Raw genomic sequence first — 20,173 nt, forward strand, 5'->3', positions numbered from 1 at the left:
GACATAGGAGTGGAGAAGAGATTATTGCCAGAACATGGAAGTATACAAAAAGAATGGGCTGACATTTAATTTTAAAAAGTTTGTGGTTTTCTGTCATGTGACAGTGGAGGGAGGGGCTTTAGAGCCCAGGCTCGAGCGTCACAGAATGGTATTTCTCAATCTAAACCCACCAGCATTCCACCCATTTCCAGCCTTGACTGAGGTTAGAATGTGAACAATTGACTCACCCAGCTCAGGAAGGGGACTTGGCATTTTCAAAAGCATGATAAGAAGACTGTCACCTTTATTAGCATGCTAGTTTGAAGTGTGGGCAAGATTCTTAATTGTCAGGGAACACAGAAGCTTTTTCAAGGTCTGAGCATAACCAGAATTATCTCCTACATCCAGGAGCCTTCCTGAAGTAGTGAGTGTGTCTTGCCTTTCCCACATGAGACCATCACCCTGATATCACCAATCTCCTGGCCAAGGGTCTCTGATTGCTCCCTGACCCTCTCCCTCTCAGGCTCCATTTCCTGAACCATCCTGTAATGGCAGTCCTGTTGATCAATTCCCCTCCTCACTTCTGTTCGTTCTGCTCCTATCTCCAATCCTTCCAGTGTGGAACACTCCTCGGGTCTAACTGTGCCCCAGTGACAAGGCCATGTGGGCAATGGACCAAATTTGCCACTCTTACCAATGCCATGGATGGTTTCTGCCCTTCAACCCAATTTCCCTAACAGCTGCAGGACCTTGGCACATCTATCCTTGTGTTGACTAGCAAAGAATGCCTTCATGTTGAGGCCCTTCGGCCTTCACAGCATGAGCAAACTTAATAGCATACTATCCCTCCTCTCCCAGTCAATGTGCTGCTAAGATTCTGGAGTTCCCAGCTGCTCTGGGTGTGCTAACCCTGGCTTTAATGGAGTGGAAAAGGAGGCCAAATAATAAGGAAGCCACTTACTGGAAGACTACACCACTGGATCACTCAAGCCATCAGCGTGTGCAAGCATGAAATATCCACCAACATTAGGATCCCAAAAGCCCACAAGAATGTCCATCCTCCTGCAAATTAAAGTTCCCCAGTTGTGGGTCTCACACCACTTTCAAGCCACCATGCTGCCTGTTAGTTACATCAGCAAATATTCTACCTAATTTATCTGATTGTGACTTGGGCAGATTGGCTCAGAACAGTCATTTAGACCATTACCAAAAAGCATTCATATAAATGTAGCATGGCATATTGGTAAGTATTCCAGAGATCCAGGTTATTACTTTGGAATCAAGGGTTCTTCCATGAGATGTGTGCATCATGGGCAAGGTCAGCATTTGTTACCCATTCCCAATTGCCCCTGAACAGTGACTTATAGGCCACTTCAGAGGAAAGTTAAGAGTCAGTCACATTATTAGAGTCTGGAGTCACATGTAGGCCAGATCAAACAAGGACAGGAGATTTGCTTCCCTACAAACTTCTACCTGAATGCATTTATTCATTACTTTACCAAATCCTGTCGGTACCATGTTTATAGATGTATGGACACATTGCGAATTAAGGGACATGGGGACAATGCAGGAACATGGCATTGAGTCAGGTTTTCACTTCAGATTTATTAATTAAATTAATTGACCAAATTTCAATTAACAGTGGTGGCACTGTCCGAGTGAACAAAGGAAGTATATTCAATTGTTGTAATAATTCACCTAGTCAGCAACCAATCTTGGCACAGCAGGATCCCAAATTATGCAACTTGATAATCTGGTCATTATAAATAAAAGAACAGGACAGCGAAAGGATGATTTTTTAAAAAAGCATCAGTAAAGGAGGTAATGCACAAGGAGAAAGAACATGGGGTTTTGTGGGGGGGTTGTTGAAGGGATACAGAAAGAGAGAAGGAAGACAGAAAAAAATAAACTGAAGTGAGAAGAGAGAAAGCAAGAGAAGAGAGACATGAAGAAAGCAAAGAGGAGCAAAAAGGACAATTTCTTTCAAGGTTATGGCACCAATATCAGATTAATTTTGTTATAAGAGATGAGTTGATGGGCTGAATGGCCTAGCTGAACTCCTTTCATATGCTGTAGACAATGCCGTCAGTTGTAAAATACAGTGCTTACTTATGATTAGATTCCTTTTGTCTAGCCATAATGTTACTGAAATGCTTCATGAGCATGCTGTTTGGAAATAAGTGTATGAAATATAAAAACACAAATCTAATGCTGTTCCTGTGTTTCTAACAAAGTTAGGTGTGTCCACTCAGTCTTATTCTGAAATCAAAATGCAATGGTTCTAAAAGTGACAAGCTAACTGCACTCTTCAAATTCTCTAGTCGCATTGGTCCTGAACTACAAGGAGAAACTGCACAATAGGATTGTACATATCAGTTGTTTACTTTGTGGGATGAGAGAATAGCCTATTGTAGGTACTTTCTCAGGAAAGTGAGCTAAATGATATACATGTTTGTGAATTTGTTTGTGTGGTAACTACAATACAGATCATGAGACATTCAGTGTTCGAGCCAACTTTAACTCAAAGGTTTTTGGCATTTTAAATTGTCCACATGGATCAATGGATTCCATCAAAATCATAAGCTCTAAAGGCAATCACAAACAAAGAAGACCTTGTAACTATTCCTAATCATCTAGCCAGAAAACCTCTACACAACCCTATTTCTGAAAAAGATCACTTCATCAAGGATCCCAGGGTTTTATTTCCACCAGATTGTCTGCTAGCCCATTTTAGACGTTGATCAGCGCTTACTTGAAAAGCAACTTCCTGATGCCAATTTTAAATTTATCTTTCACTTTAGAAGAATGAAGAGGGATCTCAAACATATAAAATCCTGATGGGACTGGACAGGCTAGATGTGGGAAGAGTGTTCCTGATGTTGGGGAAGTCCAGAACTATGGGTCACAGTCTAAGAATAAGGGATAAGCCATTCAGCACTGAGATGATGAAGGATTTCTTCACGCAGAGAGTTGTGAACCTGTAGAATTCTCGACCGCAGAGAGTTGTTGGTGCCAATTCATTAGATATATTCAAGAGGGAGCTGGACGCGGCCCTTGTGGCCAAAGGGATCAAAGGGGATGGAGAGGAAGTCGAAGTGGAGTACTGAAATTGCTTGATCAGCCATTATCATATTGAATGGTGATGGAGGCTTGAACAGTCGAATGGCCCGGTCTTGCACTTATTTTCTACATTTCAATGTTTCTGCCTGGAATCTATGCTCCTTTGAATGGCCACGGGTCAAATTAAATTACAATTAAACGGAACTGCAAGTCAGCAATTCTTAAACTGCAAACCTGTCATTCTTAGGAAGAAAGTTTTAAAGTAACAAAGACCAGTAACAGAACAGCAACAGGGTTAAAAAATGGTAACCAAATCAAACAAGGAAGAGATAAAAGGAGAAAATGCAAAACCAATAAAATAAATAAGTAAATAATGCTCTGTGCTTCTATTTTAAAGAAAAAACAAAGAACAGCAAAGAAAGTGGGTGGCAAACATTCTGTTTTGGACTGGATGTCCAGGATGCCTTTACTGAATTACAGCTGTGCAGACAACATAAGCAGTTATATTTCACAGATAAAGTGAGAGATAATCCTGAGAGGAGATCATACAGCTTGTCCTTCCATTGATGATCAAAAAAATCCAGGAAAGGTTCGGAAATTTGTCAAAGAACAGAGCAAGGTAAGAAGTAACTTCAGGATTAACAGACTCTAACTCATATTGCACAGACAAATTCCAACAGCTGACTAGTTTGTTAGAAATGCCACAACAAATGACATGAAAAACTTCTCAGAAGAAGAACTTTAGACTGACTCACTGACGTAGTAATTTCCTTCATACCAATTAAACCCTTTAGGAAGGGTCTTTTGGGCGACATGCATCACTTCAGAATGGACACAAGTATAAAGTTTTAGGGATGGCCAACAAAAATTACATGCTTTGGGTAGAACTAACGCTATTTGTACAGACAGCAAAGTGCATCAAGCCAAAAAAATTCTGCAATTAATGCAGTTTGTTGCACCAATGTAAATGCTGTCCACCTTTCCTTGTGTGTAGCACTATGGGCCTGTATGTGCAGGAAATCTTGTTGCAAAATCTGAGCCAGAACCCATCACAAAACACATGGCCAACTAGGCAGTACAGTGCCAAAACAGTGGCAGCAAGTGCTAAGAATGTGCAAAAATATAAACGCATCAATGAGTTTTAGAGTAAACCAAGTGAAAGGTAAATTTCAGAAGACGACCAAGTTTTCTACATTTTTTTATCATTTTGATGGTATAAAGTGATCAGCAACTTTTACAACCACCTGTCTTCAAAAGGAAGGAAAAACACGTACTTAAAGCTAAAATTGACATGAGAGTTAGTATCAACATATTACCGCCACAAATCCTAAAAGGCACGTACCTCAGCAAATATTGCTCTGTGGTACAGATTACATGAGACTGCCTCACAGCATGTAATAGATCACGGGTTCCATGCACCAGTGCAATTGCAATGTTGTGGCAATTCAGGAGCTCACCTTGATCTCCTGAAATCCACCCGGTAGATACCAATGGTGTAGAATTCACAGGCTACCAGCATGCTCAGATTTCAGTTAAACTCCTGTACCCAGATACATTTGATGCAATTAGCAATTTTAAGAATGATGTTTGGTTGCGTCCTGCAACCTTTCTTATTGATTGTCCAAGGAAATGTAATAGATGCCATTGGAACTGGACAATATGGAGAAAAATGGTATAATTCACATGGTCAACTGCTATATAAATTGGAGTAGCTCCATAATGTGCATTTTAAAGAAAACCGAATACTGCTTGTTTTGTAATTGGATACATTTATCAGAATTTTGGTCAAACAATCTCTTAGCAATTCTGCATTAAAAAGTATGTCCTATCATTTAGCATGTTGATTATGTTGCTTATTATCAGAATGGATATTCATCTTCAAGGCCTTACCTAATGCATCTTTGTTTTCTATAAATAAACCTCTTCCTTCCTTTTTCTTCTTTTTCAGCTTGATTCCAACAAATACCTTCTTTCTGGCGAAAAACAAAATATATGCATTTTGTACGAACTGTTAACCTCTTTAAAACAAATATGAAGGCAACTAATAAACTCTAGTCCATGGATATGTTAACACCTAGATTATTGGGCGCTCATATTTTCAATTCCATATTATTGATAACTCAATGGACAGCCTGGTGTAACAATATCTTCACATGGATCTCCCTCCCTCCCTGTTCTTTAGTGAGAGAGAAGTACATCGAAAGATTAGATTTCTTTTATTCATTTGTGGAATGAGGGCATCACTAGCTAGGCCAGCATTTAATGCCTATTCCCAATTGCCCAGAGGGCAGTTATGAGTCAACCACTCTGGGCCTGGAGTCTCACGTAGGCGAGAGCAGGTAAGGATGGCAGTTTCCTTCCTGAATGGGTGAACAAGATGGGTTTTTCCCAACAATTAGTAATGGATTCGTAGTCGTCATTAGATTCTTAATTCCAGATTTATTTTCCTTGAATTCAAATTCCACCATCTGCCAAGGCAGGATTTGAATCCAGGTCTCCAGAATATTACCGGATTTCCTGAGTTAATAGTCCAGTGATAATACCACTAGGCAGTGATCTTCCCATGTTATATTCGATCTTTTTCATTATTGTTCTATTCTTTTATTAGCATGTTCAAAAGAGGTAGAAAATCATCAAATATAAAACTGCTGACACATCTTTCCAGTTTTCAAAATGACATGATAATGATGGCAACTCATGCTGGCCTTACCAGCGGCAATGGCGTCCAATGAAATAATAAAGAGGCAGCAAGAGAATTTGACACTGAGACCAACCTTCCCAATTCTCAGAAGGAGACAGAGAGCAAAGAGTTTGGACTGGCAGAAATTCTATGAAAATGCTGCTATTTTCTAATGAGTGCCATCTAAAGTATAATACTTATTGAGCAGTTAAATCTGTTTGAATACTATTTGTAAACTATTACATCAATTCATGTGCTTAATTGTACAAATTAACCAAATTACAGTGAGAGCAGTTGCCAACAATGGGGAAAACCATCAAACCAAATTTTACTGCCCATGATAAATAATTTCAGTAAAATCATGAGTTGTGGTTTTGGATTGTCTGATTTAGATTGTTTTAAGTGAACAACAAATAAGCGATCAGGAAGCACTGCATGATTCAAAATACGAGTACAATTGACCACAAAACACGGTTACCCCCTTTTAATAGATGAAAAATGGATAATCCTAATTGTGCTTCTTCAAACTGAAGTATTCACTGCTTTGCTTTATGAAGAAAGAAAAACCTTAAATATCTCTTAAAATTCTCACAAATGTTTTAATATCAGGTTTATATAATGTGCTTGAGGTGTTTTCAATAGGATTTGAAAATTCAAGAGCTCTCATAGAGAATTGTCCTTCAAGTTTTCTTTGTGATGTGGTAAGTGATTTCAACGTCTTTGTGGCTGAATTGGCTGCAATGTCAATACAGATTAGAAAGATCATGTATTATTTTCTGTTCTACTTAACAAAATGAGTCAGTGTGTCTGTCCTGTGGTAACTGTAAGTGCATAAGCGTTGTAACAAATACAGGGGGACACAGTTTCATTGCCTCTCAAAGGAGCCAAATAGGATTAAAAATGTCCGTTTAAATAAACTGCCCGAGGGCACATACCTCTTAGGAATGTATTCAGAATTTGGCAGACAATTATACACAGGGAGGAAAAGAAAGTTAGATAAAATAAATAATATTTTGTATAACTTCAGAATCAACATTTCCATTACAGGCAGTTTGGGATAAAGACTATTTGAAATTTAAATTATACCATAAAAAAGTGCAATCTATTGAGGCAAAATATACATTAGAGCTATAAAAATAACATTTACTTGCACATTATTATCAACTTTTGCAATATATTTAGAATGAGACCATGCTTCTCAAAGCGTTGTAATTCTTGGTATAAGTGCAAACACACTTAAACAGTTTATGCTTGGAAACAACCAACATCTCCCACCACCTCTTTGGCAAATATATCCACTGTGGAAATGAACTCCCCTGTAATACATTAATGAATCAGTTTTTACCATACAATGACGTTTATTTTCCTTAACAGATAGAAACAAATATATTGAATCTGCTTATTGTCATAATACAAGCACATCCATAAATTCTAATCTAACAACATTTTTCAAAATATTATGTTCCTTTGACAATTAAAATCATTTTGCCTTGATCCTTATATTGCAAGATCAGCTAAAAGTAATTAGTATGTTGTATTTTAAAAGTAGATAAAAAACTTAGAAAATGTTCCAAATTTAGTTCCATATTAATTTTTCTCAAAAGTAAGAAAATTCCTATTGTGAACACATTATTGCATTTTTGGATGACAAACTGATACAAATTCACTTGAAACTAACACTAGTTTAAATTAAATACATTTGTCATCTGCATGAACAGAAAATACTATTTTTACCTACTTTTGTGGAGTCCCGGGCTCCATCTCGTGTTCCTGTAGCTTCAGAGACTGATTTCGCTAAGCTAAAATATGAACTATTTGAATTCAAATGTGCTTTTTTTTAAAGGTAGCTCCAGACTGTAAAATTCATATAACTAACTAGATCACTTTGTGTTTGAGTACTGATGAGCAATCATTATAAAAGAGGGAGGTATGAGTGTTTGTGATTGGTCTTACCCACTATAGGCAAGTTGGTTATATGGAAATGACTTTCCAGGTAAGTCACAAAATCGGGCAGAAGCAATAAAACTGAGATATTCTAATTATTAATGTCCCTTTTTCCTCTGGCATCAATAAGAATACTGACTGCCTCACGCAAAGCGAGGATTGTTAAAATTTGGAGAAATGGAATGTAAGCTGTAGACAATAAATTTTCATTTGAGCATGAAGAATATATATACAAATACTTGGGGAAAAACTAAAAAAGCATAAAAGAAATGAATGAAAATATTTTGTTCATCCTTTCAGAAATAAAATATTCATTTTTGTGTTGTAAAATTTTTTCATTGAACATTGTTTAAAGAACCCAGTTTATTTTCTGTTACGTATTGAAGGGCCTGGACAAGGAGTCAAATTTTGTGATCATCCATCCAATCTTTCATTCTCTCAAGGATATATGGGAGGAACAATGATAAGGAAGTCTTAATGTGGATGACTCATATTCCCTGAAACAAATATTTGCATCATAGATAGGTATACGCCTGACAGATGGATCAAACCCAAGATCCACTGAGCTTGTGGTGAGGCAGTTCCCTACATTGTTTCCTCCCTTGGATGTTACTCAGCATGGGAGCAACTTTAAGTGTGGAGAGAACGTTGTCTCTATGTTCTGGAAATGAAGGATGTAGGTGTATCCTGATCAAGGCAAACAACACAAAGGTCAGAGTGCCTCAGACAGTTCTGTTGTTGGTGCGGGGCTGGGCCTTGAGATCTTTGTATCCTCTTTAGTCACAGGTGAGGTCCCAAAAGTCTGGAGAATAGCCAATGTTGCTCCTTTGTTTAAGAAAGGCAACAGTGATAACCCAGGAAATTATAGGCTGGAGAGTGTTCCATCAGTGGAAGGAAAATTTTTGGAGAAGATTCTTAGGGACAGAATTTACTCACATTCGGGAAAATAATGGACTTATAGTCAGCGTGGCTTTATGCAAGGGAGGTCCTGTCTCACAAATTTAATGAAGTTTTTTTCTGAGGAAGTAACAAAGATGATTGATGAGAGTAAGGCACTGTGGTCTAAAGCATTTGACATGGTGGGCTGATGCAGAAAATTAAGTCACACGTGATCCATAGTGAGTTGGTAAGTTGGATACAAAATTGACTTGGTCATTTGAGACAGGGTAATTGCAGAGGGGTGTTTTTCTGACTGGAGGTCTGTGACCAGCGGTGATCTGCAAGGATCAGTGTGAGGACCTGTTGTTTGTAACATACATGAATGGTGTGGATGAAAATGTAGGTCATCTGATAAGTAAGTTTCCAGGTGACATAAAAATTGGTGGAATTGTGAATAGTGAGGAATGTTGTCAAAGGATACACCAGGGTATATATCAATTCGAATGTTGGATAGAAAAATGGCAGATGGAGTTTAATCCAAACAAGTGTGAGGTGATGCATTTTAGGAAGTCAAATATAAGGGGAAACTGTACAATAAATGGCAGAACGCTTAAGAGCATTGGTACACATACGGAGCTTGAGGTGTGAGTCCATAACTCCCTGAATATGGCAATACAAGTTTTATTTTTATTCCTTTAAAGGATATAAGTATCACTGACTGGCCAGCATTCATTGGCCATTCTTAAGTGCCCAACCACATTGCTGTCGGTCTGGAGTCACATGTAGGCCAAACCTGGTAAAGATAGCAGTTTCCTCCCCTAAAGGACATCAGTGAATCAGATGGGTTTTTTTTCCCAACAATAAAAATGGTTTCATTGGCATTGTGAGATTTTAATTCCAGATTTTTATTGAATTAAAATTCCACAATCTGCCATGGTGAGATTCAAACCCACATTAACTGGTTCTAATCATTAACAGTCTAGCATAATACAACTAAGACGATAAGGTTGTAAAGAAGACACATGCATGCTTGTCTTAGTCACTCAGGGCATTGAGTTCAAAAGTTGGCAAGTCATGTTACACCAGTGTAAAATTTTTGTTAGGCCACTGTTGGGCTATTGTGTGCAGTTCTGGTCACCACACTATAGAAAGGATGTGAAAATTTTGGTGAGTGAGCAGAAAAAGTTTACCAGAATGCTGTCTGAACTGAAGTAATTTAACGCTAAGGAGAGGTTGGACAAACACGTATTGTTTAAGCTAGAGGGAAGGCTGAGGGGTGACCTGCTAGAATTATATAAAATTATGAGAGGAACGGATGTGGTGAATAGTCAGTCATTTTCTTCCCAGGGTGAATTATCAAGTTTTAGGGGGCACACATTTAAGATGCGTTCAAAAGGTTATGGGTGATGAATTTTTTTAACACAGCGGGTGGTAGGTGCCTGGAATGCATCAGAGAGCTCTCTGATGAAGGGTCTAGGCCCGAAACGTCAGCTTTTGTGCTCCTGAGATACTGCTTGGCCTGCTGTGTTCATCCAGCCTCACACTTTGTTAACTAAAAATGCCAGGGAAGCAGATACATTAGCAGCACTTAAGAAGTATTTAGGCAGACACATGAACAAGCAGGGATTAGAGAGATGCAGGCCATGTGCAGGCAGATGGGATTAGTTCTGAATAGTATCATAGTTGACTCAGGCATGGTGGGCTGAAGGGCCTGATCTTGTGGTGTACTGTTGGGCCAAAAGGCCTGTCCCTGTGATGTACTGTTAGGCTGAAAGGCCTGGTCCTGTGCTGCACTGTACTGCTCTATGTTAAATGATGAATGGTCCAGAAAAGCAGACAGCTGGCTGAGTTTCCTCCCATCTCATTATGCACCTACCTGTGGTAGATGGAGACTAGTTTGAACTCATGGTTAATCCCCAAGTAAACTCAGGGCGACACAATGGTGTGGAGAGCTGAAATAATACCTCTTTCTTTCCTGAAACTCTGAATTTTGAATATATGCAATCAACTTCCATCCCTGCAAAACCACTGAGACATCTCTGACTAAAATCTCAGATGTAGCGCTTGGAGATAATGCTCCACATATTCTGTTCAGGTGTCAACTACACTATTCTCCTCCAATGTCTTCCTTCAGTTGTGCAGCTCAATGGGATTTACCATTATTTGGGCACATTCTCACTTATCCAGTCATGGTTGAAGTATCTTCACCCACTATTTATATTCCCATCCCAGCACAAGTATCTCTGGAGTACACAAGTATCTGTCCTTGTTGACCAAGAATTCGGGCACCTCTAATTTTCTTCTTTTTTAATGTTCAGTTTAGCCTGATAACACTTGCTTAAGATTATTTTTCCTATGCAATGGCACTATGTAAGTGCAAGTTGTTATTTGTTAACTACCAGCAAAAAGCAACCAACTAAAAATACCTGTGATAATGGGAACTGCAGATGCTGGAAAATCCAAGATAACAAAGTGTGGAGCTGGATGAACACAGCAGGCCAAGCAGCATCTCAGGAGCACAAAAGCTGACGTTTTGGGCCTAGACCCTTCATCAGAGAGCTCTCTGATGAAGGGTCTAGGCCCGAAACGTCAGCTTTTGTGCTCCTGAGATACTGCTTGGCCTGCTGTGTTCATCCAGCTTCACACTTTGTTAACTAAAAATACCTGTTCTCCAGCATCGGCAGTTCCTACTATCTCTGTAACTAAAAATACCTGGTCATGCTCTTCCTTTCAGCTGGGATTGGTGCTGAATGGCTTTTTTTAAAGTTCTGGATTGTTTCTCATTCCAAATTCCAACTGATACCAGTTAAACAATTAACTAAGTAATCAAATATATCCTGTACAAACGTACACATAGATCATCACATGATCATCAACACAATCATACTTCCAAGGCTCCACTTCACATCTGTTAATAAACTAGCCCTTAGTAAACATGTGTCTAAAACACATAGAAAGTTGGATGAATATTACACGTCTTATGACAATGTTTACATGAGCAGCTTAGACAGAGTAATGTTTCTTTAAATTTCTATGGAGAAAATATCAGATGATTTGTTAATAAGCTTTACTATAATATATTCACAAGCATATCATTTGAATCATTTACCTTCATGTTACGAGCAGGATGGAACATTTGAACAGGATTTCAAACAAGAAGTGACTAGGATTAATAGAGGAAAGGATCAAAATTAACATGATTGAAATCATTTGAAAGGACTACACATGAACCTTGCTGATTCCAGCTACCTGGAACCAAGCACTGGCTGCTTAATTAATGGCCAATTGTTGCAAATATTAAAAGAATAGAATTTTTGAGCAAGAGCAAGGGTCTCACCAGAACAATGTATGATCTCCTGGTGATACCTTCAGAACACCAACATTTTCAGATTCAGACTCCATCTGAATGTGGCTGCTAAATGCTGACACCAAACGTGTGCTTGGTTAAAGCTTATCATTTGTGTGGAAATGTGGGAATAAACTCTGAATGGGTCAGGCAGAACCCAGCATTGGGTTGTAGTAATTTGTTAAATCAAGCAGAGCTCAACCATTCCTTCTGGCTCACAAAAACTCAGCCCCTAAGTATTTTTTGGGTTCTGCAGCAACCATCAGGCATCCCTTTAAGAATTAATTGTTCGTTCTACTGATCTCGCCAACAAACTGTAAATACAGATTGACAAATGGCACCAGGACCCTGACCTGTAAATAAAAGCAGCCTCCTACCAGAAACAGGCTGGCATGTGGCTAACACATTTACAAAACCGTCACATGGCTCTCAGGCATTCCATACTCCACTATCTGCAACTATCAGTTCCCGTCATTGACCCTAACCCTAACACTAATCATTGCAACCCTAATCCTAACACCGTTACATAGTATGGTTGAGGAGAAAAGGTTAAATGCAGTTCAATTGATTTATATAGAACAACTATGAAATACTTCCACAGGGGTTAGTATCCCATCACTATGTCACCCTTTATTTACAGGTGCATAATACTTGACACCGGTCCGTTTTCCTCAGCGCCAGCTCTCAAAGTGAACAGAACTCCTGTTTGTATCTGTCAGCCATGGCTTCCTGACTGGATCAGATTAACAGCCCTAATGAGGGAACTCCTATTCTAAGAGGTACACCTGGCTAATCTCATTACAATCACCAAAATGTTTTGCAAAAATACCGTTAGTGACAGCATTCAATTTATAAGAATGTTGCCAGAGTTGGAGGATTTGAGCTATAAGGAGAGGGTGAATAGTCTGGGGCTGTTTTCCCTGGAGCATCAAAGGCTGAAGGGTGACCCTACAGAGGTTTATGAAATCATGAGGCGCTTGGATAGGGTGAACAGGCAAGGTGTTTTTCCCCAGTGAGGTGGAGTCCAAAACCAGAGGGCTGAGGTTTAAGGTAAGAGGGGAAAGATTTAAAAGGGACTTGGGGGCAACTTATCATGCAGAGGCTGATGCATGTATGGAATTGAGCTGCCAGAAGTGGTGAAGGCTGGTACTATAACAATATTTAAAAGTCATCTGGACAGGTACATGAATAGGAAGGGCTTAGCGGATAAGGGCCAAATGCTGTCAAATAGGACTAGATTAATTTAGGATGTTTCGTCGGCATGGACGGTTTGGACTGAAAGGTCTGTATCCAAACTGTACAAGTCTATGACCATATGACTCTAATTCCAATAGAAGTGTTGCATTAAGCATCATCATCTTGTACAGAAACTAGAAATAGATTCCAACCACTTTTGGCGTTGCCAATATAATGCTGGGTGTGTCATCATGCAGAGAAGATTAGCAGATACAGCGAACAAAATCAATAAATTTCAAGATTTGCTAGTGCCTCAATGTTAAAAGTATGAACTGGTTCACCAAAGCTTCCATATTCTGTGCCTACTGTGTGCTGGATTTACTGATCTCACTTTTAACAATAATCAGACAATGCATGTCACAAAATTGGTCATAGCGTTTATTGGTCCTTTGCAAATGTTTTAATGCACACAACTCACAAAGAAGGAGGAGAAAATCTAATGTTTTTATTCATGTTCCCACTTCATTCAGTTTTGTCAATGTGATGTCCATTTGCAATGTTCACATGTTTAAACTTGGATTTGCTCTCTGTTTATATGGTGGTCACAGAGCCCACAAAGAGAAAACATATGAGACCTGTTTCCATTTTTCATATTCCTAAAGCCTTACATGAATCACAAGTTGACATTTTTGTTGATAGTTGCCTCGCATGCTAGACCTGTAGCAAGTGGTGAATCAACCCAAGAAAGTAACTCACCTTGACCTGCTTCTCAGTAATGTCCTTGTTGCAGCCTGAACAAGACTGAAGTCAAAGGGAAAATGTCCCAGCAACTGGAGTCAAAGCTGAAACAAAGGAAGATGGTTGTTGAAGTTCACTGTAGATATTTTTTGGTGCAACAACTGAAGGTGCAATGTGGTGGTAACAGCCTCAACATTGGGCTCCAGTCCAAATTACACAAAGTCTGACTAAGCTATAAATCAGTATTAGGCCAGAGCCCTTCAATCCTAAACTGATGACAATCGTGGGATACAAGCACCACAAGACCTGTTGCAATTCATGAAGGAAATCAATCCTCAGGATTTCTCTTTTCACTCATCACAGGTGTTGCTGGCTGAGCCAACATTTATTGACCAACCCTAGGTGCTCTTGAGAATATGGTGGAGAGCTGCATTCTTGAACATGCAGCACAATCCACATTGCTATAAGTTGACCTACAATGCAATTAGGGAGGGAATCCCAGGATTTTGACCCAGTGACAGTGAAGGAATGATAATATTTTTCCAAGTCAGAATGATGAGTGTCTTGGAGGAAACTTGTAAATGGTGGTGTTCCCTTGTATCTGCTGCCCTTGTCCTTCTGGATGGAACTGATTTTGTATATGGAAGATGCTGTCCAAGGATTTTTAGCACATTGCCACAGAGCATCTAGATAGTATACATTGCTCCTACTGAGCATTGGTGGTGTAGGGAGTAGATGTTTGTGGATTTAGTGCCAATCAAGTGGGCTGCTTTGTCCTGGATGGTGTAAAGCTTCTTGAGTGTTGTTGGAGTGGCGCCCAGCTAGGCAGGTGGAGAGTATTCCTGAGTGGAGCCTTTTAGATGATGGACAGGCTTTGGGGAGTCAAGAGCTGAGTTACTTGCCACAGTATTCCGAGCCTCTGACCTGCTCTTGTAGCCACTGTGTTTATTTGGTGAGGCCAGTTAAGTTTCTAGCCAATGGTAACCCTAAGGATATTGATAGCTTGGGGGATTCAGTGATGGCAATGTCATTAATTATCAAGAGTGGTGCTTAAATTGACTATAATTGGAGACAATCATTGCTGAGTATTTATGTGATGTGAATGTTATTTGCCGCTTATCAGCCCAAATCCGGATAATGTCCAGATCCAATTGCATTTGAACATGGACTCCTTCTGTCTCTGAGAAGTTGATGGTGCTGAACTTTGTACAATCATTGGCAAACATCCCCAATACTGACCTAATGATGGTGAGAAGGTCAATGATGAGGCAGATGAAGATGGTTGGACCTAGAACACTACGCTGAGGAACTCCTGCAGAGATGTCCCAGAACTGAAGTGACTGACCTCCAACAACTGCATCTATCCTCCTGCATGCCAGATTTGACTCCAACCAGCAGAAAGCTTGTCCCCGATACCCAGTTTTTTTAGGGGCTCTTTGATGCCACATTGGGTCAAATGGAATCTTGATGAAGAGGGCTGCCACTGTAAGCTCATTTTAAGAATTCATCTGCTTTGTACACGTATGCACAAGTCAATTTTCCTCAGGTCATAGCCCACTTATCAGCATCCCAAAGCAGTTTATCTGCCTGGGATCAAAGATCTCAAAGTTTTGAATCAAAGGCATTCCATCCAGTATCATTTTTTCTTCATTTCACAGTTTGTCTCATTATTTCGGATGACATGGGGGACATTCAAGAGAATACTGGGCATTGGTGAGACTACATTTCAAATGATGTGTACAGTTTTGGGCTCCGTATTTAGGGCAAGATGTTAATACATGGGAGGATGTTTAGGGGAATTTCACTAGATTGCTACCTAAAATGAGCCCATTGACTTATGAGAAAAGATTAGACAGGCTGAGGGTGTTTTCAATTGAGTTTAGAAAAATGATGTGATCAGATTAAAGTGTATGAGATACCAAATGGTCTTGAAAGAGTGAGTTTGGAAAGAATGTTTCCTTTTGTGATTGGGGACACTGTTTTAAAATTAGGGGTGATGTTTTTGGGACAGAAAGGACGGATTTTTCTCTCTCAGGAGATTGCTCAGCTGAGCACAGTATCTCAGTGCTTAGCACTGCTGCCTCACAGCTGTTTCCAACTCTGAGAGACAATGCATACATAGACGAGAGACACTTGGAGCTCTATAAAACCACAATTCATTTATTAAGTGCTTAAATGAATAACACGTTTTTAACAACTAGAAATAGTCAGTCAATCACTGTCTTTCACTTCACAAAACAAAAACTGAAAGAATTGCGGATGCTGAGAATCAGAAACGAAAACAAAGTTGCTGGAAAAGCTCAGCAGGTCTGGCAGCATCTGTGAAGAAACAAACAGAGTTAACAGTTTGAGTACTGTGACCCTCCCTCAGAACTGTCTTTCACTACCCTGATTTCTGTAACTAAACCCAAATGTTATTACCCAAGAGAGGTTGCAGCTGGCCAGGCTGAAACTCTGTTCGATATCTTCACCACGCCTCCTGATGTAGGTACTTCTTGAACAATGTTACCTCTTTAAAGTGTTGCTGAACAAAGGGATTCCTTCAGGTTCTTTATACTCAAGGAGAAACATCAGTACCTTCTACGTGACCCATGCCATTCCACATAGCCGAGAGGATGGATACTGAGATGCAGCGTCAGAAAGGTTAGACTGAAAACTGAGTATACAGACAGAGGTTGATCTCCCTTCATCTGTGTGTTACTGAAAAGTATTTTACCCACTCACCTTTCCTGCCCTGCTGGGGTCCTTGTTCCTTTTTGAGGCACTGTACGTGGCTGAGAGGAAACATAGAACTGCAGCACGTTGCCTTTGCCACCTCCTTCTACACCTTGCAGCCTCCTCTTCTTGTCCCTGGGGAGGTATCGCTTCACTTTAGCCCCTCTGATCTCACAGCGCAACCTCCATGTCAGAGTCTGAGACCCGGGGCAACCCACCCAGGCCTCAACTCCCTGACCAAACTAAAATCCCTTCCTTTGCCGTGGTGCATCATCTTGCCTACCCTCTCTGACTGATCAGTTGGGAAATCTAGAAGCAGGATACAACTGTCTTGGCTCACTTAGCTAGTCAACTGACAGATCAGGATTCCCTGCTGTGGATTTTCTTGGGTTTGTCAGGGTACAAATCAGTTTAAGTGGCTGTTTGAGAATTCTTCAGTCTGATTGGTTGAAGACCCATGCTGATCCCTTGTCTCCATCTTCGGTCCGCCTCCCCCTCTCTCCCTATTTATTCCAGAACCCTCACCCCATCCCCCTCTCTGATGAAGGGTCTAGGCCCGAAACGTCAGCTTTTGTGCTCCTGAGATGCTGTTGGGCCTGCTGTGTTCATCCAGCCTCACATTTTATTACCCTGATCCCTACCTTGCTCTGCATGCCAATCTCCCCCAGTAGAGGGCACCAGACTAGGTTAGTCACCTGACATCACTAACCAATCTGTTTAGAGATGTTATGATACCTCTGGAGCGAGTGGGAATTGAACCCAGGGCTCCTGGCTCGGATACAGGGACACTGCCACAAGATCACAAGAGTCTCTCTCAATAGCAGTTCAAAAGCCTGACAAACCTAGTGAACGACTGTAAGTTCAATGAATTGGGAGGGGTGTTAAAACATCATTGTCCATGAACAGGACATAATCTACCTATAAACGTGACTTTTTCAATAATACTGTAAAGTTCTCTCAGACTATGAAGTATTAAAGGTTAAAATCCAAGGAGAAAACACAGAAGTGTTTGCAAAAGACTGCATCCAAATGATAAGTGATGGGATTCTATCTGGCTGCATCACCTTTCATGAGCTCATGATGGGTATTGCACTTGGATCATTCGCTTTTCAATTGCGCACATGCTACAAGTGTGCTCTAGGAAATAATCCAAAGAGAAAGAAAGCTTGGCCAGTTAAGAAGATCTTTTTCTCCTCCATCTGGAGATTTTTCTCCTGATTTATAACTTATAAAGGTCTGAAAGGATTCCAATCTAAGACTTTTCTGCTTATTTATGTATCACCAGCTATAGGAGTTTTAAATATTGCAGTCTTATCGGAGGTCGAACGTGAGGTGTATCGTTCAAGAGTGGAGTAAAATTCAGTCTTCTTCAAATCTTTGTTTACAATTTAGGATTTTGGACTCAGGTTCTTCAGCATCTGAAGGGAAAAATTCTTGCTCGAGCAACATCTGGCACCAACCTGGGAGGTGGATGACTGAGAAAAGGGAAACCCAACATTCCAGACAGTGGGATTTCCAAACAATAAGCTGACATCCCAAATTGTCCAGTGTTCATACCTACATTTGCAGAACAAAGTAGCTGACAAGAATATTCTGAGGCTTAAGATCACATTGATGAAGTAGACCAAAGGCTCAGGATATGAATAAATATCTTCTATCTAGTAACCAGGGCCCATCATCTAGGTAAAGTCTGTGACAGAAGGCCTGCATCCACAAACTGATAGAACTACCATATAACAGGATATTACTCAAGAACATGGATCAAGGAGATACTAATAATTCTTGCATGCATTTTACAGCTTAGTTTTGAGATTCCTACATACGGCAAAAGCTTTTTTTTTTCCCTTCTCCCACCATCATTTTCAGGGGTTGGAGTTCTTTTACATTGCCTTTGACTTTGTTAATCCCCTTTACAGTATTAAATATTTCAATTAGATCTCCTCTCATTCTTCTGAACTCTGGTCAGTATAGGCTTAAAGAACTCAATTTCTTCTCATTAAACAACCTCTTCATCTCTGGAATCAATCTAACGAACATCCTCTGAACAGTCTCCAATGCTGTTACATCTTCCTTAAGTTTTTTTTAATCCATTCACAAGATGAGAGTATCACTGGCTAGGCCAGCATTTATTGCTCAGAGGACAGTTATAAATCAGCCACATTGCTGTGGATCTTGAGTCATATATAGGCCAGACAGGGTAAGGATGGCAATTTCCTTCCCTAAAGGACATTGGTAAACCAGATGGAGTTTTCCAACAACTGGCAATGGATTCATGGCTATCATTAGACTCTTAATTCCAAGTATTTATTGAATTCAAATTTCACCATCTGCCGTGGTGGGATTTGAACCCGGGTCCACAGAACATTACCTGGGTCTCTGGATTGACAGTCCAAATAATACCACCAGGCCATTGTGTCCGCTTAAATAAAGGGGCCAACACAGTAAAAGTTCTCCAAGTGTCATCTCACCAATCCTTTTACAATTACAATACTTCCCTACATTTATACTCCATCCCTTTGGCAACAATTTGCAAAATTCTATTTGCTCTCCTTCTTACATGCTGTACCTGCACACTACCTTTCTGTGACCCAGGCATGAGAACACCAAGTTATGTCAACACCAAATCATGTTGAGATTTCTCCTCTGCTTAGACAATAAGTTGCCTTTATATTCTTCCAACCAAAATGGATAATCTTACTGCTCCATGTTGAACTTTATCTGCCAAACTTTGGCCCATTCTCCTAACATATCCATTTGTAAATGGTCATCAGTTGAATTGGAAGGATTTGCTGGCTAGCAATCAACCTCTGGATGTGAGATAATAAAATGTGAGGCTGGATGAACACAGCAGGCCAAGCAGCATCTCAGGAGCACAAAAGCTGATGTTTCGGGCCTAGACTCTTCATCAGAGAGGGGGATGGGGTGAGGGTTCTGGAATAAATAGGGAGAGAGGGGGAGGCGGACCGAAGATGGAGAGAAAAGAAGATAGGTGGAGAGGAGAGTATAGGTGGGGAGGTGGGGAGGGGATAAGTCAGTCCAGGAAAGACGGACATGTCAAGGAGGTGGGATGAGGTTAGTAGGTAGATGGGGGTGCGGCTTGGGGTGGGAGGAAGGGATGGGTGAGAGGAAGAACAGGTTAGGGAGGCAGAGACAGGTTGGGCTGGTTTTGGGATGCAGTGGGTGGAGGGGAAGAGCTGGGCTGGTTGTGTGGTGCAGTGGGGGGAGGGGACGAACTGGGCTGGTTTAGGGATGCAGTTGGGGAAGGGGAGATTTTGAAACTGGTGAAGTCCACATTGATACCATTAGGCTGCAGGGTTCCCAGGCGGAATATGAGTTGCTGTTCCTGCAAACTTCGGGTGGCATCATTGTGGCACTGCAGGAGGCCCATGATGGACACGCCATCTAAAGAATGGGAGGGGGAGTGGAAATGGTTTGCGACTGGGAGGTGCAGTTGTTTGTTGCGAACTGAGCGGAGGTGTTCTGCAAAGCGGTCTCCAAGCCTCCGCTTGGTTTCCCCAATGTAGAGGAAGCCACACCGGGTACAGTGGATGCAGTATACCACATTGGCAGATGTGCAGGTGAACCTCTGCTTAATGTGGAATGTCATCTTGGGGCCTGGGATAGGGGTGAGGGAGGAGGTGTGGGGGCAAGTGTAG

The 20,173-nt window shown here is 40.6% G+C and overlaps 1 protein-coding gene across 3 annotated transcripts in view; it reads right to left on the reverse strand.

The window, feature by feature from the left end:
• Positions 1-7,578, reverse strand: part of fer1l6 (fer-1 like family member 6) — a 142,673-nt gene extending 135,095 nt beyond the window's left edge. Inside the window, exons 1-2 of one of the 3 annotated variants that reach the window (XM_059645982.1) lie at positions 7,458-7,578; positions 4,930-5,012 (exon numbers count right to left, since the gene is read on the reverse strand). In XM_059645982.1, coding sequence (XP_059501965.1) covers positions 4,930-5,012; positions 7,458-7,480 — 106 coding nt within the window. In that variant the 5' untranslated portion in view covers positions 7,481-7,578. Of the gene's footprint in view, positions 1-4,929; positions 5,013-7,453 lie in introns of all 3 variants that reach the window. The other 2 variants (XM_059645984.1, XM_059645983.1) reach the window with 2 other exon arrangements.
• Between the last annotated feature and the right edge of the window lie 12,595 nt (positions 7,579-20,173).

Source organism: Stegostoma tigrinum, chromosome 5 (assembly GCF_030684315.1).
Source record: "Stegostoma tigrinum isolate sSteTig4 chromosome 5, sSteTig4.hap1, whole genome shotgun sequence".
In the NCBI taxonomy this organism is placed as follows: domain Eukaryota; kingdom Metazoa; phylum Chordata; class Chondrichthyes; order Orectolobiformes; family Stegostomatidae; genus Stegostoma; species Stegostoma tigrinum.